Source organism: Mchenga conophoros, linkage group LG1 (genome assembly GCF_057382185.1).
Source record: "Mchenga conophoros isolate Kocher_MC1m ecotype Shallow Benthic linkage group LG1, M_conophoros_male_GT1.1, whole genome shotgun sequence".
NCBI lineage: Eukaryota > Metazoa > Chordata > Actinopteri > Cichliformes > Cichlidae > Mchenga > Mchenga conophoros.
In genome coordinates this window covers 41,746,663-41,774,065 of record NC_140526.1, presented here as the reverse complement: position 1 = coordinate 41,774,065, position 27,403 = coordinate 41,746,663, and the positions used below count along the sequence as shown (strand labels likewise).

Sequence of the window (27,403 nt, the reverse complement as noted above, 5' to 3'; positions counted from 1 at the left end):
CTGTAATACCTACAGCATGTTCTAATCGCTCTAATAGGATATTATGGTCGACAGTATCGAACGCTGCACTGAGGTCTAGCAGGACAAGCACAGAGATGAGTCCACTGTCAGTGGCCATAAGAAGATCATTTGTAACCTTCACTAAAGCTGTTTCTGTGCTGTGATGAGCTCTGAAACCTGACTGAAACTCTTCAAACAAGCCTCTGCAGATGATCTGTTAGCTGTTTGACAACTACTCTTTGAAGGATGTTTGATATAAAGGAAGGTTGGAGATTGGCCTATAATTAGCTAAGACTGCTGGGTCTAGAGATGCTTTTTGAGTAAAGGTTTAACTACAGCCAGCTTGAAGGCCTGTGGTACATAGCCGATTATTAGAGATAGGTTGATCATATTTAAGATCGAAGCATTAATTAATGGCAGGACTTCTTTGAGCAGTTTTGTAGGAATGGGGTCTAAAAGACACGTTGATGGTTTGGAGGAAGTAATTATTGAAGTTAACTCAGAAAGATCAATTGGAGAGAAAGAGTAACTTAACATCAATGGTACTGGTTTAAACTTTATTTGTGAAGAAGTTCATGAAGTCATTACTAGTTAACGTTAAAGGGATTGTTGGCTCAAAAGACCTCTGTTTGTCAGCCTGGCTACAGTGCTGAAGAGAAACCTGGGGTTGTTCTTATTTTCTTCAATCAGTGATGAATAGTAAGATGTTCTGGCTTTGCAGAGGACTTTCTTATAAAGCAGCAAACTATTTCTCCAGGCTAAATGATGATCTTGTAAATTTGTGACACGCCATTTCCTCTCCAGCTTACAAGTTACTGCTTTAAGTTAATCGTTTAAGAGTTACTCCAAAGTACTTCTGATTTGAGGCTCTTTTTCACATTAGCTACAATTTCCAGACTCATGTAATGAATAGGTGAGATTATTAAGAAGATAATCGACCTCTGTTGGAATAGCGCTCAGGCTGCTGTTCTGCTCTGTGTTGGTGCTACAGTTTGCAGGTTTGGTGGCTAATCATCGAGTGTCTAAACGCAGTCACTGGAACACCACCTTCCATCACACATGTCAATACCAGAGCTATTGTGTTGCCGTCTTTGGTGCGGGAGGATTTTTTCCCCCCGAGTTGAAAAATTTGTTTAGACAGATCAACCCTGCATACAAGAGAGCCAATTACAGCAGCATAATGCTGTCTCCAATTAGATTCGCAAAGTGCACTCTGAGGCAGGCACTGCTTATTGTCCTGCAGATTAAACCCAGCCGGAATGGCAAGCATACTGGCCCTCTGGCCTCACCGCCTGCTGTGAGCCTCAGGCCTCTTTTTTCCTTTGCTTGCAAGTCAAGCTGTAATGCATGAACCCTGTTGAGCTCATTGCAATCATGAACTGTCAGCTAAAAATTTCAGGTGAATCTTCAGACATGTTTTAGATTTGTGATATCTAGCACACTGCTGTTTAGAGGTGAGATTAAATATCCTTTTCTAAAAATAACTCGTAATAATTAAATTAAATCCATAAAAAATAATGTTTGGGTTACTGGGGGTGCACTGAAATCCAGTCATGAGAACTTTAAGGTGATAATTTAACCATTTAACCATCATCAATTCCTTCTTTGATTGGTTACACCATTGTCCAGTGGTATAATCCTAATATACTGCATAACATCATTATGATACCATATCATTCTCAAACTTGTGCTGTTTAGTTGTGTTTTACAGTGAATTTTCAGCTAAACAAGGATCTGGCTAGATTGTCTTGATTTCTAAATATCAAACCATAATAGCACAAGAAATACTGACGAACTGACCCTACTGCTGACCCTACTGCTGACCCTACACTGCTAACCCTAACAGGCCATGAAAGCCTATAATTGTTTGGGCTGTTTTGTTTGTTTTCTGCCCATATTTGTCTTGTGCATATTTGATGATATTAGATTTTTTTAGCTTTTATAACAGCGCTGGTAGCGCAGCAACCTTTCTTCCTTCATTCATTTCAAAGGTGCTCCACTCAACTCGGACACCCTGTTTTTAATAAGCAGTCTCTTTTTGCGCCCAGCCAAATATAGTGGACTGTTAATGTAGCACTTTTCTCCTTATGAAAATAAAAAAAAAAATGATTGACTGACCAATGAGAATTCAGTTGGATTCGAGGGAAATATGGCCCCTGAGACTAAAGTCCTTATTTACATACCTAGAGTCAAACACAGACTTGCAGTGTCTGAGGATTCAGTAAAAAAGCACAAATCTTTGCTGCCTCATCCCAGGGTTGTGTCTAACATAATAGATTCAGTGTAAGAGATGAGACCTTGGAACAGCCGCTGTGTATGTAATGAGTAAGAACAGTCACTAGAACAGCTGGGCCTAAAATGAGGCATACAAGGTTTCAGCTTGCAGCAATTACTTGTGACTTCTTCTTGGCTTGGCGTTGCAAAAGAACTGTTTATGTTGATTAGCTAGACAGGATGTTGTGATGTTAATGACTGTGAAGAAATTGCAATAATGAGTTTTAAGTAAGAAGTGAGTTGGTGTTAATAATGGTGAAGCAATAGAGGGAGGGGCATGAAAACATTGCGGCTGTCAGCCAATGATTATCTGATCTTCCAACATCAGCGTCAACTAGACTCAAACTTACAATCCCAAGTTGCAAAAATGCTGTGCAAAAATTAAAATATATTTTTAAAAAAGTAAAAAAAAACATTTTTTTACTCACTCTACACCCACCAAAATATACAAAGATGTAGTGCAACTTGTCAGGATGCTCAAAGTTTTTAAAGCACATCAATATGACTGATTTTGTGAGACGAGGGCCATTCTCACAGGTACGCAGAGAGAAAGCTGGTTTTCTCATGTCATGCCTCCCTCATATGAATATCATTTGTGGATTGGTTGGCCTGTGTCTGCCCATAGTCCTGATCTCACCTCTAAAGTAGCTCTTTTTTTTTTTTAACTGGCTAATGTATGTTTTATCAGTTAGTGTGGTGTTTGATCGAGTAGCTTAGTGGGTAAATTGCTGACCTTTTACCGCTGCTGTGCTGAAGGTTGTGGGTTCAAGTACAGCAATGGACACTTTTCTGTTTCACAAAACAAAAATACCACTTTTATTCCTCACTTTAGTAAAGCTTGCTCTAAACCTGTCTCTATAGAACTCATCTGATACACCAAGAAGAGACTTGGTGCTGCTATTAAATTCATAATAACCTTTTTTGAACGTTTAAACATTAAGTAAAGCAACATGTACTTTACCATATGTGCACAGATTCTGCTTTCAGATGTGCATAGTCATCTCAAAAGGCTGATTCATGCTAGTTAAAACCATGCTAAGTTGTGGCTATTATGCCATTGTGCTATGGCCAGCAACATGCCTGTTAGTACATACATTCAGCAAAATAATAATATGTCAACATAAAGTACTGATATCAGTTAACAAGGGTGTTGATCCCAACTTTTTTGGAATTGGGGTTATACTTTGCAATCACAGGTCAAATAAATATCAAATCTGATCTGTAATCAGAAATCCTGTCAGACAAATCTGCTGCAAGTCTTTTCAGTTTCTACTTGTTGCTGCACATGCGTTCACATGGTTAAACATTTAAAGGTTGAAGATGTCTCCTTTCCACTTTACTTCCAATTATGAAGAAGTTCCAGCGTGTTTTGATGGGCTGGTTTCCCTCTTGGGTGCACTGAAATGTAGGTTAAAGTAAACAGAAAGTCAGACCCTTGCCCTTCCTGTGATCATATTTAGCTGTAGGTTTCATTTTGCTCTGACTGCTCCTGTCCAGTTTTCAGTATAGCCTGTCCAGAGTTGTCTTCTCAAAATAGACTTACAGACTGCAGCCGTTCTGATACTACCTTCATTGCAAGACAGCGTCACAAGCGCCGCCTTCTTTAACGGCTCAAAAACAGCGACTCCAGTATTTACACTGTGAAGCTCGTGCCATTCGAGGAGCCGGAGGTTTCTAAAGCAGGCCTAAAAAATATTCTAACACTCGTATTTTCACCAGTGTGCAGTATACTCCTTAACACATGGAGATCTCATCAGCAAAATACTATACAATAACTGCCAGTGTTCAAAGTAAGCACTTAAATAGAAATAAACACATGTATATTGGCTATTCAGATATTAGCATTATCATGAGTTTATTTAATCAGTGCCAACTGGTTTTAAAGCAATGATGTCCTGTCTCCACAGATGCAGCAGCTCTTCTATGAGAATTATGAACCAAACAAGAAAGGCTACATACGAGATCTCCACAACAGCAAGATTCATCGAGCCATCACACTTCACCCCAACAAGAACCCTCCCTACCAGTATCGCCTTCACAGCTACATGCTCAGCCGCAAGATCGCAGACTTGCGCCACCACACCATTCAGCTGCACAGGGAGATTGTCCAGATGGGGCGCTACGGAGCATTCGAGCCTGACCGAGAGGACCTCCAGCTCGGCATGCCCCCTTCGTTCATGCGCTTCCACCCCCATCAACGAGAGGAAGTTCTGGAGTGGGAGTTTCTGACGGGAAAGTACCTGTTCTCGTCGTCTGACAGTCAGCCACCCCGCCGTGGCATGGATTCCTCTCAAAGGCAGGCCCTGGATGACATCATCATGCAAGTGATGGAGATGATCAACGCCAATGCCAAAACACGTGGTCGTGTTATTGATTTCAAAGAAATTCAGTATGGCTACAGGAGGGTCAATCCCTTGTACGGGGCAGAATATGTTCTGGATCTGCTGCTGTTGTACAAGAAGCACAAGGGAAAGACCATGACAGTTCCTGTAAGGAGGCACGCCTACCTGCAGCAGACCTTTAGTAAGATCCAATTCAGAGAGGAGGAGGAGATGGATGCCCGAGGTCTGGCCAGCCACATCAACAAGGAATCGGACTCCCTCTCATTTCTGTCCAACTCGCTCAAGATGCTGGTGCCCTTCAAGCTGGCTACCTCAGGTCAGGATCAGAGGGAGCCCAAGGAAAAGAAGGTTAACATCCTGGTACCTCTGTCAGGCCGCTATGACATCTTTGTGCGCTTCATGGCTAACTTTGAACGAGTATGTCTGATCCCCAACCAAAATGTTAAACTACTGATCCTGCTCTTTAGCACAGATAACAATACTGAGCGGGTGAAGCAGGTGGAACTTATGAGGGAGTATCACATGAAGTATCCTCGAGCAGAGATGGAGATAAAGCCTGTCCCCGGTTCCTTCTCCAGGGCGTTGGCTCTGGAAGTTGGTTCTTTACACTTCTCTAATGATTCCCTGCTTTTCTACTGTGATGTGGATCTGCTTTTCTCCAGTGAATTCCTCAAAAGATGTCGGACTAACGCTGTCCTGGGGGAGCAGACGTACTTCCCCATCATCTTCAGTCAGTATGACCCTAAAGTAGTATATGCTGGGAAGGTCCCCAGCAACAACCACTACGTCTTCACCTCTAAAACAGGCCTGTGGAGGAACTACGGATTTGGGATTGTCTGTGTATACAAGAGAGACCTGGTTCGAGCTGGAGGCTTCGACACTTCCATACAGGGCTGGGGATTAGAGGATGTAGATCTTTATAATAAATTCGTCCAGTCAGGGATCAAGTTGTTTAGAAGCACAGACACAGGAATAGTTCACGTTCATCATCTAGTCACATGTGACCCCCACCTGGATGTGAAGCAATACAAGATGTGCCTGGGCTCCAGAGCTTCCTCGCATGGCTCCACCCAGCAGTTGGCTGAGCTCTGGCTTGAGAAGAACAACCACGGCTTCAGGAGGCTGGCCAGCAACAATGGGTCAGTTAGGACAGCGTAAGAAGTGCTGGGTTGTCATTAATTGAACTCACTTTCCCTTCTTAGTAGTAGTTTCACTGCTTAATTTATTTTTTAATGAAATTAAATAATTCACATTGATATATTTTTAAAATATCTTTCTTTTTTTAAAGAAACATCCTAATGAGCAGCTCCCAGAAGTAGTCCGGGCAGTCTGTTCTCTTTCCTGATTATTGCCGGGGCTCCTTTTGCGCATACGTTACCTGTCAGGCTACTAGTTAATTTGGTTATTAATGTTCGCCTCAGTAAAGTCTTTCAATGTTATATGTGGCGTGTGTGTTCAAAGCAGACTGGTGTCCCTGTCCTCTCAAACCAGCAGGGCTCAGAACTACATTCAGTTGCTGGTTGTGTGTGTTTACAAATGAATGAAACTCCAATCAGAGCTCAGTGACTGCCAGGGCCACTTCTTTGGAAAGCAAATTTAGGTGGTTTTCTTTTACATTTACTCTTATGGTTTTGGTGATATGACTTAACACTGTTTGTTTCTTTTTTATATATATATATATTTTGTATTGTTAATTTCTGTAGACCCAACTGCTGAATCTGCAATTCATTATTTTCTATCTAATTTATTGAATTTGCAGGCTCCATTTTCTACAATCTGCTGAAATGTGTATGTGGGACAGTTGTACAGCCCTGTCAGTTGTGGTGTAGTTTTCTTTTCCTTAAGCTCTCTCACCAAAGAGTTTGCACAGTCTGCTTTTACATTTCATGGTGTGTGTGTGTGTGCGTGCGCGTGTGTGCGCGTGTGTGTGTGTGTGTGCGCGTGTGTGCGCGTGTGTGTGTGTGTGTGCGTGTGTGCGTGCGTGTGAGCGTGTGTGTGCGTGCGTGCGCGCGTGTGTGTGTGTGTGTGTGGTGTTTTGCAGGCATGAACATGAAGCTAGCTCCATAGTGGAGGATACACAAATATCACAGATCTTCTAAATGGGTGCAAATCTGGCTTCCACTTCAAGCTTGATTAGCAGCAGCACTTTGATTGCTCGCATATGGTTTTCTCTTTTTTCCAAATCAATTCCTCTTATGTTGACATGAGAGGCGTGTCATTCCTGAGTTTTACAGGTTTGATGGTAAATCATTTCCTCTTTTCATGCCTCTGCCTGTGAACTTCCACTGTAGGGCTCTGTTGGCTTTATGCTCTTGTTGCAGCATTACAACATGATTTATAACACTGATCACACAAGCAGTTACTGTGCTGTCATCATGGTTTGATTTTCTTTAAAAAAAATGTTTTATTGCTTTCTAAATGGACATGGTTTTCTATTTAAAAAGAAATAAAATTGGGGGAGAGTAAATGCATTGTGTCATATTTTTCTGTCTCAAGCAACAATCCCTCATGCTTATAGTTTCCCTGTACCAGCTCACGTACTCTGTGTGTCACACCACACATTCTTCTCTTCCTCCCTTCTGGTTTATGTGTTGTAGAGTCTTCATCTTATATAATAAAGCTCTTTGAACAGGCATGTAATTAAATGTAAAAAAAAAACAAGACATAACAACCACGGATTATCAGAAACTGAGGATGTGAGGCCTGTTGTTAATCCATCTTTTGAGGCGTTCCTGCCCTGGCATTGATTACTAGTCCATAAAAAGAATCATTTCACAACAGGCTCAAACTTCAAAGTCGTAGTAATTTAGATTGTGTGAGCAATAACATGTCAGCAACAATCTTGTCCCTCAGAAGCTCCACTGGAGGAAAGTGGGAAGGAGTTTCATTTACTGGTAGTTCAGTAACCTCTTCCTGGACTTTTCAACGACACTGAGCAGTAATGTAAAGCTTTCCTAACATAAGGCTCTATCTTATCATTCATTAAAATGAATACAATCTTTTCTGGCTGTAAATAGAATAGAAAAGCACTGAATAAGCACTGAACATCACAATGATATATGGGAATATGACAGCAAATACTAAATATTAAACATTATTGTGCAGCACATAAGATCAACAGAACACAGTGTGCTTTGAGGTAGGAGCCAAAAAGGGTGTAGTTTGTGGGTGTGATCACCCGTGTGTACACCTGTGAGCATGGACGCGCTTGTTTTTAAAAGGTTCCTTCATGTAATGATCTGCTAGAGGGTGTGGGGGGGCCACAGCCCCGTCCTCCAGGGCATGAAGCAGGTATGGAGGAGATCAAGACTCCAGACATCCAGAGGCCCCCAGAACACAAGAGACCAAGGAAGACCAACAGAGGGGCAGCCGCGCCACTGTCCCGGAAAGAGCTGAGGAGAGTCCCAGATGAGGGCTCACTCAGCAGCCGCGGAGCAGAAGCCAGGGGGAGTTGCAGTGACGCGCCCGTGAGCTCCGCCGGCAGCCAGCTGTGCCTGAGTGCGAGGCCGGGGGCACCCCACCCCCGAAGTGGCCCGAGTGAGCCCCAGGCTCCAGGCCCCGATAAGCAGCCACCAAGGAGTGAGCCGGTGTGTACCTGGACGCCCATCCCCGGACACAAAGAACCACCAACGCACCGATGTCTGAGGGAGTCCGCCACTGGCAGGGGAAGTGGTGACTAAGGCAATTTTCACCAGGAAATAAAGTGCTTGTATTACTCCCTTCTTCTAGCTCAAAATTACTCGCCACGTGGCAAGGACCCGTCATGGTCACACTGCGAGTGGGGGATTTGGACTTTCAACTTAACCTCTTTAAAGCACGGAGAGAGGCTGAAACTGCTTCTCTAGTGAGTCTGGTAAGGGAAAGAGATGAGTTTGGGTAGGAGGTGCCAAATTCCACCAACCCCGCCTCCCTCCATTGTGATAACCATCTCCAGAAAGTGGATGTTGCTGCATTGCAACAGCATTTTGCAGATTACTCTATTTCTCTTACCATACAGAAGTGCCTGGAGGCGACTGCTCGTGAGTTGGCACAACATAAATAAAACTGAATTGAATATGCCACTGTTGAAATGTGCACATACATACAAGGAAGACAGAACCTTAGCTCAAACAAGAACAGGAAACATTTCTACTTGTAAAACTGTAACATTTGGTCTCGTATTAAAAAGAGGAGCCTAATGCTGCACATTGGGAAATCAGGGAATATCATTTTTGATTAGACAATGGTTTAAGTTACTGTTCAAATGATGGCTTTTTGTTTCACTTCATACATTTTGTTCTCCAGAAGAAAGAGTATATAACATGACAACACTGTAGCCACAAATACCTCAGAGGATGAGGAAGTAACAACTCTAAATTATCATATTTTTTCACTTCCTGCCGTTTGACTTGGTGAATGGCTTCCTGTGAGAGAAGACTTAGAGAATTGTTACACTATTTTAGGCAAATGTCTTGTCATCAGTTGGCTCATGAGGATTCTGAGAAACCAGAATTTATTAAATTAATTGAATCTCCAAGTCTGTGTATATATTTAACATCCCTTTAATTATGAGTTTTATTGTTGTCAAAATAAAACAAAAGGCACCAAATCTTTAGAATGACACTATCAACCAAAGTTTTGTTTGCTTTATATCTTAACAAAAAGCAATACTTGTCTTTACTACCCTCTTCTGTCTAAAAAAAAAACTAAGGATGTACAACTACAAACCTTTAACTATGAATTCGTAGGGCAGGCGTAATATACAGTACTGTGAAAAACTGTTATAAAGAACGCTTTCAGAAATATAAATGCTTGTTTATTGAACCCAAATGTATTCTGCAGCAGGACAACAACCCCAAACACGCAGCCACAGTCATTAAGAACAAGTACTGGAAGTGATGCTCTGGCCCCCACAGAGCCCTGATCCCAGCATCATTGAGTGTGTCTGGGATTACATGAAGAGACAGAAGGATGTGAGGAAGCCTGCATCCACAGATCTGTGGTTAACAACCGACCAGCCGAGTTCCTTCAAAAACTCTGCAAGTGTACCTAGAAGAATTGATGCTGTTTTGAAGGCAAAGGGTGGTCACACCAAATACTGACTAGATTTAGATTTCTCTTTTGTTCCTTCACTTCATTTTGTTGATTGGTGAAAATAAATGATAAACACTTCCATTTTTCAAAGCATTCTTTGCTTAAAGTTCTTCTCACCTGCCTAAAACCTTTGCACAGTACAGTAGGTTCTTGCCCATGGATACTATACGTATGTAAATCTAGATGGCCAGCAGTGGCAAGAATTAGTCTTGTGAGGAACTCAGAGGCTTTGAGACCATGGCTGCTCTCGGCATTTTGCCCAAAATGAGAGCACCCAAGGAGTATGAGTTATTCATGAGGTTGAGAGGTACCGGCCAGATATAATCAGGCTCACCTCAACGCACGACTTGGATTCTGAAACCAGTCTCCTGTCTCAGTCTGGAGTTGCTTGGCGAGAGGTAGCGGGCGTCCTAGTATCCCCTCAGCTTGCTGCCTGCACATTGGGGTTTCTCCCGGTGAACGAGAGGGTTTGTTACCTGCTCCTTCAGGTCAGTGAACGGGTCCTGATTGTCCTCTGTGCCTATACGCCCCCAGCCTTCTTGGGGTCCCTGGGTGGGGTGTGTGAGGGTGCTCCACCTGGGGACTCTGTTGTCCTACTGGAAGACTTCAACACTCATCTGGGCAGTGACAGTGAGACCACGAGGGAGTTTCTTACTTTGTTTCTAAAAATAAAATTGTTACTAGGCTAAAATATAACACTAAAACATTTGGAGGTGTAATGTCAGCCCTTTTTAGCTGTGAAATCTTGTTTCAAGCTCTCCAGTAACAACTGACACACTCAGACTTCTGTTGTATACAGATTAAAACACGAGGAGTATGGTGGCACAGTGGTTAGCACTGTTGTGTCAGAGCAAGAAAGTCCTGAGCTAGAATCCAGCATCGGGGCGAGACCTAAGGGTCACATGTGGTGTAACACACACGATCAATAGTGCAAGCCATACATAAGCTAAGATTAGAAAAAAGAAAAGGGGGGAAAAACATGCGTCAAACATCTATTTCACAAGCAACTATTTACAGTCACCAGGGTCTCCAAGGCCAAAAATAAACAGAAATCCCACTCTTCCTGGAAATAAAAGAAATCCTTACACTCTAGAGCAAAACCATCCATCCATCCAAAAGCAAGTCTCGTTCCCGGTGGGCTCCGCCAGAGTGAAACCAAGAAAGAAAAATACCAGATGGTATCATGTCCCCATACTTTACAATTCCATCAATTTTAACAAAATCCTCAAGACCATTCACTGAAATGCAGCCCCAACTATCAGTCTCCATTGTGTTTCACAGATGGCTGCAGACACTCATTACCTCTCTTTTGATGGTGAGTTCGACCAAAAATTTCAAATTGCTTGATATGAACTGTTGCTACTTTAAGCCTAGCCACTTCCTGTTTGCTTTTCTCCCAGTTCCTTACCCTTATCAGCTTCTTCACACCGACTCTTCCACTGAGAGCTTTTCTGAAGAGCCTTCGGAAATAGCTCAAGGGCTGGATTTTCTTTTATCCTATTTCTTGAGAACATGACTTCCATATACTGGAATACTGGATACTGCTAATATGCTGTAAATTGTTTTTTGGACCTGTCACTTCTTTTGTCCCGGTGTCCTCAGTTTAAGGTCGCATTGCACGCCATAATGAGCCGAGGTTTATAACAGCCAGGTAATATGCTTTACACATCACTTTGTTGTGCAAAATACTATTTTACTTCTGTCAAAGTCATCCAGACCTGCAGCCTTTCGCTCCTCGAGCTTTCACAGCTCACTCCTCAGCTGAAGTGTTGAAAGCAACAGTATGGTGGGGGAGAGTACACACTCTAACACTCGGCCTTTGTAAATAAATGGTAACTTAATAACTAATTATTCTGTTATTTATTTGTTGACAATAAAATGAAAAAAGAATAATTATGTACAGCTGATAAGATAACAATTACATTCTGATGAGATAAGAACATTTTTTGTATTAAGGCAATTAAAAAGAAAAAAAGCACAACAAGCATCTGTTGTCTGCATAATGTGAGGCTGGTCACACAACATAAGAAACATTATTAAAATATGACCCCAGAACATTACATATACATGCAGTGTGCAGGTAAAACGTTTACAGTGAACATATTTTAATCAGAACACAAATACTTTCCTGAACCTATGAGTGAACAAACTTAAATAATTACAAATACCACCCTCCCAAATGGTACATGAATGTGAGGACTTTCTTGGCCTTTCACACTGGAACATTTGCTCTTTACCTCTAATATTGCCATGACCATTGCTAGAGTACACCTTGTGCTTATCTCTGAAATACTAATAGTTTTGGCAAAACAACAGTATTTGTCATCCTGGGAAAGAAAGTCGGTCCTGTGAGTCTCTTGTGCAACTGAGTGTAATTTGAACCCTGTGAAGGCCAGTAACAAAAAAGCTGCTACTTATTAGGGAGGTGAACTGTTGAACATGCTGAATCCTTTCTGGTGTTTTACAGATCACAATAGAGAAGCAGCGAGGACCACAGAGCTTCATTTACACAAAATGTTTTATGTGTAAGAATCCGATAAAACATTTTCATGGTGAAGACTGAGAAACTTGCATAATAATGTTGCACATTCGCGGATGTTAGTTTGCTGTTTACAGTTTGAGCTGCAGCTTGCATCCAGGTTCACATGGCACCGTTTAAAACAAAACTGAAGAAATTTAGCAAATATAGACTTAAACTATAACAGCCAGCAACACATTTACGACTTGCTGTCTGCTTACAGCAACACAGAGTTGGAACAACAGCACTATCTTAAATCACTTAATTTAAATAATCGGTGTCTGTTGTTTCAGAGTCTCCCAGCACTGTGTCACCTCCAGAACGTATACTGAGCTTTAGGAAGACTTAAACAGGCTAAGAAACAATGATGGGGTAAAGTCAGCATCAAACACCTCACAACATACTCAACCACATCTTGAACTGAATCACACCCATCAACCAAAGTTTATTCTGTGATTCAGCTTCATGGTTTTTATATTTTCGCAGAATTTTTCTGGTTTAAAGTTATGATTGTACTGAAGTGGTGTCCAGCTTCAAGATCATCCCTCATTGGAGACCCGGTTTGCCTCACAGGTTGCCCTGATGTCAGTGCTCCACAACCCCCAACTCTGAACACTGGCAGTCTGTCAGGGTGCATTCCCCTTGGCTCAGCTGCCATACAGAGATTGGATTATGCACCTTGCTGTTGCAACAAAACGACTACTTTCTTTTCCTCATGTTGGTCTCCAAGTGGCCCAGCTTCTCATAGGACTGGTAGAAGACTTCCAGCTCCGAGCAGCCCCAGGCCCTCCAGACACACAGGCACCACTCCATGTTTTCCTTCTGAAAACCACATACGACTGTGTCCTTCGCCACTAGCGCTGCTTCCCTCAGGATTCTGAGAGAGAGAGAAGAGGAAGTGACACAGTGTACAGTATGTGGGAAGGGAGATAAAGTCATTTATTTGACCTCCTACTGAACTTTAAGTGTTCATATTCAGATTCAAGCTCCACAGATCAAGACTGCGCTTGCTTTGTTTTAATACACTTCCCATACTTTCATTATCTGCCATATTTGGTTTGTGAAGCAGTTCATAAGTTGGCTGCATGAAAGCCTTCTTGTAAAGCTATAATATAACTTTGCTTCTAAGGCTGATAAACCTTTTTTGACTGGTTGAGAGATGTAATCCAGATTACACATTTGACAAAGCTGAAAAATAACCGGTAGGTTCAATTCAATTCAATTTTATTTATATAGCGCCAAATTACAACAAAAGTCGCCTCAAGGCGCTTCATAGGTAACAGTTGAACAGAATGTATTCATCAGTAATCAGTGAGACAAAATATTGTGTCAATGAATAAACAGTGGATTTCTAAGATTGGTTTAACCACGTTTGGCAGAAAAGAACTATGTATCTGAAAAAAGAATAAACTAGTTAAAAAGTAAATAATACAAAGCTTTACATTTCCCATCATGTCTGGTGAAGAAGAAATGAGCTCACCCCAAATACGAACATCCAGGCGGAGTGAGGACAGCAATGACGCGGCCCTGTAGCTGATTAGCAAGTGGCTGTATTTCGATGACCATCACATCACCTCCACGCCTGCCAAACAACACACACATAGCACCCAATACATTTAGCAAAGCCTGTGTACTGTATGTCACTGAAATATAACACTTTGCTATGTTGCTGGAGAAGGTTGTACCGGGTGCTAGAAGTTCAAACCACAATTCCTAATTTAAAGATACGAACAATAATAATAATAATAATAACTTTATTTATAAAGTGCTTTCAAACAAAGTGCTGTACAACTGTTTAAAACTAAAGAGATAAAAGAAAATAATAATAATAGGTGGAACTATGCCTAACCTATCAAACTTGTCATGAAACAGTTTGATATGAATACGGCATTTAACATAGTTATTAAAGGATAGCTCACCTTTGAATTCAAATACTCCTAATTATGGCTTTTTTTGGGCTACATACCAATCAGCTGCAAATTAAATGTGAATTAAAATGAAAACCACGGACAAGTGATGTCAATACACTCATCATCATGTTTCCTCAGTGTTACATTGTTGCCACAGTGGCAGTAGCTTCTCAAAGCAGGATAATATCCTCAAAAACATATCAACAGCAGCTCAGAGGCCTGGCTTATCCAAGTGGGCATTCAGTCTACAATAAGCCCAAAAATGGAGGTCCCACAACATGACTCATAGGATCCAGATGTGCCAAACACCAAGTGACATAGTGGATGTAGGACATCCTGAAAGGTCCTATGAGTTTCCTCCGAAGGGTGGCTGGCCTCTCCCTTAGAGATAGGGTGAGAAGTTCAACCATCCGGGAGGGGCTCAGAGTAGAGCAGCTGCTGCTCCACATCGAAAGGAGCCAGCTGAGGTGGTTCGGGAATCTGACAAGGATGCCCCCTGGGTGAGGTGTTCCAGGCATGTCCCACTGGGAGGAGGCCCCGGGGCAGACCCAGGACACGCTGGAGAGATTATATCTCTCGGCTGGCCTGGGAACGCCTTGGTGTTCCCCCGGATAAGCTGGAGGAGGTGGCTGGGGAGAGGGAGGTCTGGGCCTCTTTGCTTAGGCTGCTGCCCCCGCGACCCGGCCCCGGATAAGCGGAAGAAGATGGATGGATGGATGTGCCACTTCTATACAACAATGTTTTATACTTTCATATACACTGCATGTACAATGTATTCAATGTATAACAACTAGCATATAATTGCATGAAATTTCATAATTGTTTAAATTATGTAAATAGGTTTTAATATGTTCAATTTCAGTTTAATTTATTTATCCAATCAAAAATTTATTATTTTTATATTTACATGCATCTCCGAGTTTGTTTTTGTTTTGTTTTTTTGCTCTATTTGTATGCATTTGTTCTTACCTGGGGATCCATAGAGTTCCATTGACTTGCAGCACTGTGAAAGCTTGAAGATGAGGTGCGGTAGGGTTCATAGTTTCTGCAGATTCCAGACCATAAGATTTGGAGGATGACTGGCGTTTGTGGTTCCTCTCTATCTCCTCCAGGTCTGCAGGTTGTAAGACACCACTGCAGCTGCCAAACGAGCTGTGGTCTATGCTGCTTGAAGAGTCTAACTCTACTGGCTCCAAGGAGCAAGCAGATGATATAGAACAGTAGTCTGTGAGTGAATCCTGGTGCTGGATCATCTGAGTACCTGCCTGCTCATTGAAGATCAATGTCACTTTTTCATTGGACCACTCTGGCTTCTCTTTCTGGTGTGTGGATTTGAGATCGCTCACTGCCATTGGTGTTAGCCCCGCGGGACGCTGCACAGTAAAGACACTCCGTAGAGGACTGCTGTCCCCGCAGCTGAAAGCATGACATGATTTTAAAAGACAGCCACTCAGGAGGGTTTGAGCTGTGACTTAAGAAAGCAACATGCCAAAAACAGAATGCATCCATTTACATTTCAGAAAAAGGATATCATCACACACACACACGCACACGCACACACACACACACGCACGCACACGCACGCGCACACACACACACACACACGCACACACACAATATCATAACATTTCTTGGTATCAAGCACAAGAGTGAGGAGTATCATGAAGAAATACAACGTCTACACAGAGATATTTAAACTGTGCAGAACAAGCCTGGCTGAGAGAAAGCAAAAGATTTCAAAGACTCTGGAACGAAAACTAGTGAGAGATGTGTCTAAAGACCCAAGAAGAACTGCAAAGACACTATGACTTAACCAAGCTGGGAATTATAGTCTGAAAGAAGCCAATCACAAGAACCCTGCACAGGAATACATACTCAAACAATGTACTTTGCACAGATGAGACTAAACTAGAGCTGCAACTGCCTGGTCAACATGGAAGGATTAAATATATATAGACCAAATGTGAAAGTTACTGATGAAACACCTGGCCGATTCATGCCCCCCAACACCTTCCCACAGTCTGCAAGGCATGCACAGCATTCTGATAACATGCCAAGGGTGTGTACGCCATGCTATAGGCTGCTGGAGGTGGAACTGTTGATAATCATATGCTCAATGTTTCATTACTACAGTGACAATGATTCTGAATGCCACCACCACCAGCAAATAACAGAGTCCTTAGGCTAATCCACTTTTCACTGGGAGATATTGATTTCACTACCACGTGACAGAACCTTGAAAATAGTATCACGAATTACACCCCCATTTGCTTTCATCGTGGCAATGGAGGCGATCATCAGAGGTTCAAACTGGGTGGTGACAAGCAGCTCAGGTCTGGAGTGTCCAGTTAACACTAATCAGGGCTTTATGGATGACATAACACTGACGACAACACCATCAAATATCACACAGACCAGGATGAAGATCATTTCTGGAAAATCAAGAAGCATCTCCATCACCAAAGGATAGCTATCTAATGAGTTAATACTGAACCAATGATATCAGAGAAATCTGTCTTGGGAGATCAATCAAATTAAGCAGGATGCTGTTTGGGAATCCACTCTGATACATAAGCTATACTGTGAAGATAGTTTTTCAAAATGCTACATAAAGCAGAAATATCCACATTGATATATGGAGCGATCGTGGCTCAAGAGTTGGCCGTTCGTCTTGTAATAGGAAGGTTGCTGGTTCGAGCCCCGGCTCGGACACTCTCGTTATTGTGTCCGTGGTCAAGACTCTTCACCTACCGCCTACTGGTGGTGGTCAGAGGGGCCGATAGGGCAGCTGTGGCTACAACTGTAGCTGCCTCCACCAGTGTGTGAATGTGAGAGTGAATGAATAGTGGAAGTGTAAAGTGCTTTGAGGGGTCCCGAAAAGCGCTATATAAATGCAATCTATTATTATTATTATTAATCTGAAGCAAGACTCCACTGATAGCTAGAAATTCCACAGTTCTGGTTAATTGCACACCGACCAAACCTGTGAGTTTGAGGAGATTGTCCAGACTGAGCTTTGTTCCCATTCCACAGTGGGACAGACACTTGCATGACTATAGGTATATTGTATGTACAGTCAGTCACACAAAACCTGACTATACAAACATAATACAAATAAAATTATTAGCTGCTGTTTGAATATAAAAACAACAGCTAGTAAGAGTATAATTGTACAAGTTCTCTACGCTGCAAGATCCTTATCTGTCACAGACGCATGTTTGTAGACACAGGTCCACAAAAGTACACCCTACAGGCCTTGATACCAAAACCTCACTTACCAGTACTTGGCACAGAGCTCGTAGGAGGCAGCATGGTAGAGCAAGAGGGTGTTCGTGTAGTCATCCAAAGTCCAGACTGCTTCTTCTCCCCATAGACTAAAGCTGGTTTCCAAAGATATGACGGAAGATGGTGGGCTATAGGTCTCCAGCCTATAAACTGCCTGAAGACTCAGACAGTCTATAACTAGCAGGCCCGGGCCATTGGAGAACCATAACTGATAAACATAAATGTATAGACATGGTTCAGCTGATGAGTTCATGTGTAGCCATTACATGACTCAAACATAACTTCATTGTCATGGTTAGTACTGTCTGTTCACCTGGGATCCACTGCCAACGAGAGCCATGGTCCTGATGGGATAAGGTCTCTGCCTGGGATCTGAATCCTTCAGACCAAACACTGTCTTATTCAGGGTGTGGGAGCAGATGTATGTTTCTCCTTCTAGTGGAAGGTCCTCCACTACGTTATACACCGCCAACAGACCGTCCGACATCCCTGCAAACACTTTGTCCAGGCTCTTAATAGGAGGAGAAAAAATCTTTTTACATTTAAATACTCGTTTCACTCTTCACTCTCTTTGTAAACCACCTTACCTCACTTACAAACCCCTCCACCTTACCATGGTGGAGAGGTTTGTTGTTGGGCGAAAAGCGAGGTGGTTATATAGTGTAGTGGTTCACACATGTGATTTAATGTATGAAAGGTCAGTTGTTTAAAACAGGATAAGAGACGAATCCTTAAGAGGGCTGTGTCAGAAAAGCACCAGGTTTAAAAAAATATGTAACTAACTCCAAACCCTGCAGGACTTGAGGGAGAATGCCTGACAACTCCACCTTAGACCATGGAGCCGGCTCAGCACAGCACAAGAACATAAGCCTGCTCACTTGTTGGTCTACCACCTGCATTAGGTGCTATAGGGGTTGGTGGCTTATGGATTGGGTGATGTAGAGACCAGGATGGTCCTCTCTATAGTCAGGCTCATGTCAACCCACAGTTTGGATTTTGAAACCAGTCTTATGGAGAAGGACTGGAGTCCAATCCAGAGTTACCTTCAGTGAGAGGCATTGTGGACAGGGCAGGGCAGACGTGTATCCCTCTAGTTTGGTATCTGTATGTTCTGGGTTTGCTTTTTTAATTAAGTATTGCTTTTTTTCATCTTCAGATTGGGGAAGGAATCTCAATTGTTGTTTCTACTTAAGTTCCAAACAGTGGTTCAGAGAACCAGTAACTGACTAGTGGCGCCTTTTTTTGAGCAATTACAGGGGGCTTTGCTTATGTTATGTTTGGGACTTGCTTGTTTCATATCTTTGTCCTGGTGCATAACCCAAAAGTGCTTTACCTTCAGAGCACAAGCACATGGCTTGACGTTACACTTGAGGATTTTATGGTAGAGAGCAGAATCCACGTGTCCATCAATGACAGCAAGCCGTCCAGGTCCTGAAGCAGTGGAGCTTCATCATTTATAAAATAGTAATGGGACGAAATCCTTCCACAAGGTTTCTTTTGTCCCATCAGTCCACAGACTATTCAATTATTTTTTTATATAGAACCAAATCACAACAACTGTCACCTCGAGGTACTTCATATAAGATGGTAAAGACTATACAATAATAGACACGAAACCCCAACAATTGATGACCTATGAGGCAACCCTTGGTGACAACAGCAAGGAAGAAACTCCCTTCTAACAGGGAAAAAACACCTCTGGCAGAACCATACTCCGGAAGGAGCAACCTTCTGTCATGAGTGGATAAGGGTGAGGGAAGGGAAACAGAACAAGAGACACATTCCCAAAGAGAGGCAGAGATCGATGCTGACTGATGATTAAATGCAAAGTAGTGGATAAACACAGAGAGTGAAGAAATCTTCTTTGAATGATGGATCTGGATTATGGGGCTACGGTTTATTGGAGTTCCAAAGTCTTAGAAAAAGCTTTGTAACCCTTTCAACTACTTGACTTTGTCAGAGAGGTTCTATTCAGGTGATTTCTTGATTCAAAAGGTCTACCAATAATCAGCCCTTTTTGAAACTGAACTATGGTTTCAGATGCGTTTTCACAACTGAAAATACAATGTTTTGTTTTTGTTTGTTGTTGACTGTGCATTAGGAAGCACACCTACATCTACAGCTCACATCTACTCGAACATTGGGAATATGCCAGACTATTCCATGTGCTATTCTCACAGACTAATGACCGTTTTGGTGTGATCTGACTGGATTGGACATTTGCATGTGTGAAAAGGGTGATAGAATAATTATGGTCTGGTCTTTGTTCCTGTTGCAGCGCATAGTGGTTTGTTTAAATATGCAAAACGTGCAAACATTCTGAGCCTCGCCACTCGCAAGAGGTTTCCATTGCTTCGATATACTTGGTGAAAACCTTCAGGGTGAGTGCCAGTCTAAATTACACCCATAAGCACTGAAACTGGATGGTCACAGCCCTGCACTGCCCCCTAGAGACCTGAAGAATAAGCTCTGTAACAACATTATCTCCTCCCAAACCGTAAGACTGGGAGTTTCCGTATCCAGCAGTTGGCTCATGTCCTCAAACCGCTCAGCATGGTAGGCTGAAAGCAGGGTGCCCACATAGACCTCAGTCAAATTAATGTGGTTACTCAGTCAACTCTTCTATATATTATTATAATTATTATGAATATTAAGTGCAACAGTTATTCCTGAAACCAGAAAAATGGATTACATTACGGCATCATTAGTGTTCACGAATGATCTTCACGATGAAGAAACTGAAAATGTGTCCTTGCAGTGATTTGTCTGTCTGGAACAGAGGTGGTGGTAGTGCAGCTTTACACTACCACCACAGAGGGCGCATCCCTTAGGGAGATACCAAGTGAGGTTTGAAAGAGAATTGCTGAGATGTATTTAGACTCTCTCTCCTATCAGTCTGTCTGAGTTCAGTATTTACTTCCTCTACACCATAAATGTCTCTACTAGACCCCATTCCTACTCTAATGCTTAAAGAAGTCCTATCATTAACTAGTCCTTCAATCTCAATATCTATCTTTAAAGAGCTACACAACACAAGCTTTTAAGATGCTGGTTATTTACTTTTAGGGATATTCAATCTGCTGGATTGTCTCAGATTTGCATAAACAAATTTATGATAGAAAATTTGAACATATACAGCAAGTGATGTACATGATATCAAAATGTTTTCAAGATATATATTTTGTAAAAATGTTACATTATCCCACTTTCAGTCCTTTATTTTGAATATCTCAAAGATTATTAAAGCCTGAAATTTCCCCTGGTCTTTCTCACCATCAAAATTAACCAGGATCTGTAATTTGTTTAAATTGGGATCATTAATTAGAAAAAATGTGTTGGCTAGTTAAAATATGAAAACTGTATAAAAGTATGCAGACTGGAGGTGGTCGTGCAGGAAATGTTCTGTATTGATCAATACCCAACTTTGCCAAAAGTCTTTTTAAAACATCTAACTGAACTTATGCAGAGAAACTGTTTATTTCTGTTACCTCTCTGAGGTCATCGCAGTACAGCACTAGCAAATGTTATTGATGACCTTTTCATGGCCTCTCCCAGTAGACTAATTTCTGTGCTTGACTGTTAGAATGTAAGTGCAGCATTCAATACCGCTGACCACAAGATTTTACTGCACAGTAAGTTCATCCATTTACTACTTCGAGGCTGGACTACTGTGATTTACTGTTGTCATGTTCCTTAAAAAGCCTTGAGTTGCTGCAGCAATAGCACTGATAGGGATTATTGTGTATCTTCCTTATTCACTGGCTTTTCACTCTTTACTGGCCACGTGTTAAATCCAGAACTGAATTTAATATCTTTCTGCTTACATACAGTGTCTTGAGTAATCAGGTCCCATCATATCTTAAAGATCTAATAGTACCACATTGCTCTGATAGACCTCTTCACTCTCAAACGGATCGCTCACTTATGGTTCCTAGAGTTTCTAAAAGTTGGATGGTAGACAGAGCCTTCATCCTACAGCCCCTCCTTCTGTGGGAGACAGACACCCTATCTACTATAAAGCATGTAGTTTGTTCAGGGTCACCTGATCCAGCCCTGTCTGTTAGTTATGTTGCAATAGCCATAGACTGTTGGGGCGTTCCTAGAAACACTGGCTCTCTGTCACATGTGTCTTTTGTCTTGTTTACCTCTGTTCTCTTCTCTTTCCCCTCATCCCCATGACATTTACCCCATAGTCTCATCAGACTGCCTCTCCCTGAGTCAGGTTCTGCCAGAGGTTTCTTCCTGTTAAAAAGGGGCTTTTCCTTCCCAGTGTCACCAAGTCCTTGTTTACAGTGGCTCATCTGATTGTTGTGGTTTTTTCTCTGCTATTTTAGGATCTTTACCCGACAATATAAAGGACCTTGAGGTTGCAGTTGTTGTCATGTGGCACTACACAAATAAAACTCATTGACTCAATGAACTATTTTTTAATGACGGAGCAACAACTGAATGGTAAATAAAAATGCAGCACCACATATAAAAAGCATTTTGCATATTACTCTGAAAACCAATCTTTGTATGCTGTTGCAAAAACAATAAAAATATTGTTAAAAAAACCATTTCTACCGTTATTAAGCCATCCTTCTCAAACGGATGTAACAATAGGTCAGTACGTGACGCTCTTGTATTACAAGCTCACGGTTGCTTAGGCTTCAAGTCTCATTTTGTCTTCTACTGATGCTCTGTCAAAATGCACCAATGTGTTGACACCATGTAAAGCCAAATATGTGGAACACTTGTTTCCTTTGCTGTCAAGTGCATGTGACACAAATGCTCTAGATACAAGCTGCTGACATATCAGCAACATTCATTTTAAGACGTTTCAGACTGAAGCCCGTATGTAAACCCACAGTACTGAGTGACACAATAACACAGGTTTGAGTAAAACGTGTTTGCTTAAACATATGCTGATATATGACCTGACCTGCTCTCTCGCTGAAACAGGAAACAAACAAGTGATGATGGCGGGACAGGAGAACTGCTTCTGGGGTTGACTGAGTGGACACATGTCCTTCAGACTGTAGATGAACACCTCCTGTTCCTGTCACAGAAACATGAAACTAAAGAATGAGTTTTTTTATTTTTGGATTTAGAGACAACTACGTTGTCCCCGAGCTGTGGCAACAGTGGAGGGCAGCCAATGTAGGATTTGATATTGTTCTCCTACCCTGGGAAACTAATACTTTCCCTCCAACACTGGTTTGACACTCAATAAAAGACTGTAGCAGTCTCAGTGTCCTCGTGTCCCTAAAAGGGTTTTCATGAAATCCTCTTTTCACATTAAAAAAAATGACAAAAGCAGGTAAATTCTGAAGCTACCCAGATGTAAAAGTAAGCTTCTCAGTGAAAAATAACATTGCATGATTGTTTGACTGCTGTTCATAGATGAAAAAGTTATCAGTAAATAAATGAGTCACCAAATGTCTGCATTTAAAAAGCAGCTGTATCACGTTGAATTTCAGGATGTGTACCTCAGTTGCCATCCACAGAGTGTTCTCCATCTTCATGTGACAGCTAATCCTGCTACCTGGACAGGCCATCCTCTTCACCTCCACCTGACCCTTGTTAACATTCACCACACTGTAGTTCCTGCACAATACACAGTTCTTTGCTGAAAACATTTAGAACCACTGAGTTGGAAGTTAAAACAAAATAAGCAATATTGTGTATAGTAATGTTTTTATACAGTGATGAGTAGAGGCACTTTTTGGAAGACGATGTCACAGGGTTAGTTAATTAAAGCTAAATATATAATATTTATCACGTTTAGTACATGTGTGATGGATAACTTGAGAAACTGGCATGAAGCATTACAAAAATGTTTTTTACTATTGTTTATTAATGTTTTATAAATAGAATTTTAGTTTATTACAGTTTAAATACTCTATATTATATTGTATATATTTTTAATTTCTCACCAATAAGCAATTTCACAATTTTAGCATTAATATATCTTAAACAAAAAGTTGCCTATATAAGGTGCAACCAGTGCTGCTGGTGTGTTTGCACTGTTCCCTGGGACGTTTCTTCTGACCACTTGCACATACACTTTGCTGCCAGAAGTATTTGCTCGTCTGCATTCACATGCACATGAACCATTCCTAATGTATGAGGTTTAATATGATGTCCCCCAACCATGTGCGGCGATAACAGCGTCAGCTCTTCTGGCAAGGCTTTCCAAAAGGTTTAGGAGTGTGTTTATGGGAATGTTTGACCATTCATCCATTTGTGACACTGATGCTGGATAAGAAGGCTTGGCTTGCAGACTCTGCTGATTCATTCCAAAGGTGTTCTGTCGGGTTGCGATCAGGACTCTGTGCAGGCCAGTCAAGTTGTTCCACACCAAATTCGATCATCCATGTCTATATGAACCTTACTTTGATGTACTACTTTGCGATCACGTTGGAACAGGAAGGGGCCATCCTCAAACTGTTCCATGAAGATGAAATTTTCTTGGTATGCTGAAGCATTAGGGGATCTGCAGTTTATTGGCAGCTTGCAACCAGGTACACTCTTTCCTCAGGAGCTGGTTAACCAGTTAGTGTGAGTGGCCAAACAAAAGTAAGAAAAGAATATGCGAGTTAAATGGCACTGGAAGAGTTGGGGAGGTAACATGGTCTTGACACAGAAAAGGAGTTAAAAGAGGGAAAAGTGTGAAGGAGTCAGCAGCAATTAACAGTATTTGTTTAAAAGCAAGGAAGCAGCTTTTAAACACACATCAACCTGCAGTCCTGCTGCCACAAACAGCTAGAGCCATTGTCGCCATTATGTCATGCATCTGGGAGCTTTTTCAGTCAGCTGTGTTAAACATGTTGTGTTAAATGTAGTTAGCGCCGTACATTTTTGGACAATAAAAGGGTTCTTTGTACACAACAACAGTAAATTTTAAATCAAACCAGAAATGTCTAATTGGCGCGCAGATTTTCAGCTTTATTTTTAAGTAAAACATTTAACTTCATTTGTAGAGGCTCTAAAGTAACTGGACAATAGGCTAATAATCCATTTCATGGTTTGATGAGGCTTTTTCAGCTGTTATTTCATGACAGACTGCAGAATTGAACTTCCAGTTGGTAGTTCACTTGCAAAATGATGTCCAAAGAAATGCTGATGTAAGTGAAAAAGACTGTCATTGAGGAGAAAACCAAATAAACCCCATCACAGAGACAGAAAAAACCTTTGCAGGGGTCAAATCAAGTAAATAATCAAGTCAATCCTAAATAAACAGGAATGCAAAACCAGCTCAACAACACTAAAAGACCTGAACTACAGAAGACAACTAAAACATGGAGGTAGGTGTATTGTGGGGCTCATTATTGTGTATAAGAGGCAAATAAATCACAGTACAAAGAGAAATGGTCACACAAACCTGTCCTCCTTATCGTCATTCCAGAACACAGCACTATATCCTTGGAGCTGGGACAGGAAGAGCTGAGAGTTGACGTCACAGGGCAATACATACCTGAGGCAGGCGAAGCTAGGCTCCTTCATCTGCCTCACACAATGCATTGCCACTGGCCTCTGCAGCACAAATGCAGAGACAGGCAGTTCAGCTCAAAGTCATTCACAGAACAATGACTTTCATTAAAATTTGCAAAAAACGTTATGTTTTTTTATCCTTAAAATATGGCTGTGACTACACATACATCGGCAGTTGTGATTGAAAAAATAAATGTTGAAGATATATATGCATTTGTGGTGCTCATTATTCATCCATCCATCTCCACTTATCCTTTTCCGGGTCATGGGGAGCAGCTGGAGCCTATCCCAGCTGTCTTAGGCCAAGAGGCAGGGCACACCCTGGACAGTCTGTCGCAGGGCTAACTCATACACAGAGAAAACTATTCACACTCACATAATGGAGTCGCTCTATAATGCATATTTTGACATTATAGTCAAAACATTTATTGGGACTGATTGTTTTATCATTTGCATTCTATGTTATCCATATATCCATGGAAATATTTAATTTTCAGTTAGGAAATATTTTAGCATTATTGTTACACTTGCCACTATGACCATGATCTAGAAATCTTAGACCATGCTTTTCGGTTTTTTAACTTTCCTGCACTTTTGAAAATATGGGAAAGTGAAAATGGACCAGGTGAGTTGGAGCAGTTGTTCTTATCTTAAGATTAAACCGCAGTAGGTTAACATTGAGAACTGGGCAGTATAGGAAAAACATCTTGTTTTCTACATGTTCCCGAGAGACACGACGTGATTTTATTTCAGAATTTAGCAGTAAAAGGAGAACCAATTGTTGGAATCTAACCCCTCTTTAGACTAATTCTTAGAATTTCTTCCAAATGTGAAGTTATAAGTCTCTAGCTCAACCTACTTTGACACAAGTAATAAAGTGTAGTACACTTTCCTTACATCACACAACAAAAATTTGCTCATTGTGTCAGCCAAAAACAGCTCACCTTCTCAGGTTTAGTGTCCCAGCATTCAGTCATCAGGTTGTGCAGGCAGCAGAACTGAACCTCTTGTGGACTACCCAGCACTGGCCGAATACCTTTCGAGAGCTTCTTTGCTATCTCAAGCTGGTGGTGTCCCAGCGCTGGCCTCCGCCCAGACAGGAGCTCATACATCACCATGCCATAGGAGAACATGTCCACCTTTAAGAGTTGTTCCCAAAAAAGGAGCATTAAGGTCAGTTGATAAGGGTCAAGTGTCAGAGTTGCATCTGAGGAGGTTATTAAGACCTCCTGATGAATTTGTAAATAAAACTTTAATAAAGAAAACTTTAAATTTCATTTGGAGTGAAAAGAAGTTATGAAAGTAAAACCAACCATTTAGATGAAAGCTACCCAGTCAGTCTCTGAATGTTCATTTCTTGGATAAGAACTCATGACCACAGCCCATTTATGAATTTGCATATGCTCTATTTGGGTTAAAATCATGTAAGAATTTTATTCTTAGAGCAATTCAGCAAGCAGACCAGCAGGCGTTGGTCTGATGAAGACCTGGAGTCGTGGCCTGTTGTTCTGCTTGCTGAATTGTTCCAAGTATTTATTCTTGGAAGAAGAAATTGACATAATTTAATTTATTGGTTTTTTTTATTTTATTTCTATTTCTTCTAATTCTCTACTTTTATTTTTTTTTCATCTTAAAGTGCTTTTAAATAAAGGCGGTATGACAGAATTAATTCTAGGATAAATCCTAGAATTTCTCTCTTCTTCCTCAGAAGACTTAGAGACTTCCATCTGCCACTGAAGGTGCTCAAGAACTTCTACTCCTGCACCATCGAGAGCGTCCTGACGTCAAACATCTGCACCTGGTTTGGGAACAGCACCAAGCAGGACAGACGAGATCTGCAAAGGGTGGTGCGCTCGGCAGAACGCATCATTCAATCAGAGCTCCCTGACCTGCTGTCCATCTACACCAAGCGGTGCAAGTCCAAAGCTAGGAAGATTATGATGGATCTCTCCCATCCCAACAATGGACGTTTCCGCTCCCTTAAGGCCAAAACAGAGAGAATGAGGAGGAGCTTCTTCCCCCAGGCTATTCGGGCCCTGAACCAGGTGTAGGACTGGACTCTCCCACACATCACATCACCACACGCACTCTGGTTTTTCTTCATGCACACTTCCTATAATTTATGATCTCTTTCTGCTATTTGCACATTTTTTTACTGTAAATTTAAATCTGTAAATTTTGTAGTAACCTGTAGAACATTTTCCCTAACATTTACAAATTGTAAATATTGTAAAACTTTTCTTCTGTCATTTAATGGTCGGGCATTGCACAGCTACAAGCATTTCACCCCCATGTCATACTGTGTATGGTTGTGTGTGTGTGACAAATAAAATTTGAATTTAAAAGTGAAATTAATTGGATAAGCATTAATAAGTTTTTAAAATTTTAGATTTTTGTTTTAACAATATAAAATAGCTCAATAAGGCAACACTTCGACCTTCAAATTAATCTACTGACCTTGAACGAGAGGTCAAAGGTTAAATATATCACAATATTTTAATTCTAAATAAAGTACTTTTTATATG

At 41.4% G+C, this 27,403-nt stretch overlaps 2 protein-coding genes across 2 annotated transcripts in view; one reads left to right on the top strand and one right to left on the bottom strand.

The window, feature by feature from the left end:
• chsy1 (chondroitin sulfate synthase 1) overlaps positions 1-7,129 on the top strand; it is a 29,324-nt gene extending 22,195 nt beyond the window's left edge. Inside the window, exon 3 of the mRNA XM_085278775.1 lies at positions 4,182-7,129. Within this exon, the coding sequence (XP_085134901.1) occupies positions 4,182-5,774 (1,593 nt within the window). The 3' untranslated portion in view covers positions 5,775-7,129. The remainder of the gene's footprint in view (positions 1-4,181) is intronic.
• A 4,401-nt stretch (positions 7,130-11,530) lies between these two features.
• The window catches only part of lrrk1 (leucine-rich repeat kinase 1), an 85,885-nt gene continuing 70,012 nt past the window's right edge, over positions 11,531-27,403 (bottom strand). Inside the window, exons 30-38 of the mRNA XM_085278763.1 lie at positions 25,823-26,017; positions 24,769-24,920; positions 22,874-22,991; positions 22,327-22,443; positions 17,716-17,913; positions 17,396-17,610; positions 15,087-15,533; positions 13,688-13,789; positions 11,531-13,084 (exon numbers count right to left, since the gene is read on the bottom strand). Of these exons, the coding sequence (XP_085134889.1) occupies positions 12,907-13,084; positions 13,688-13,789; positions 15,087-15,533; positions 17,396-17,610; positions 17,716-17,913; positions 22,327-22,443; positions 22,874-22,991; positions 24,769-24,920; positions 25,823-26,017 (1,722 nt within the window). The 3' untranslated portion in view covers positions 11,531-12,906. The remainder of the gene's footprint in view (positions 13,085-13,687; positions 13,790-15,086; positions 15,534-17,395; positions 17,611-17,715; positions 17,914-22,326; positions 22,444-22,873; positions 22,992-24,768; positions 24,921-25,822; positions 26,018-27,403) is intronic.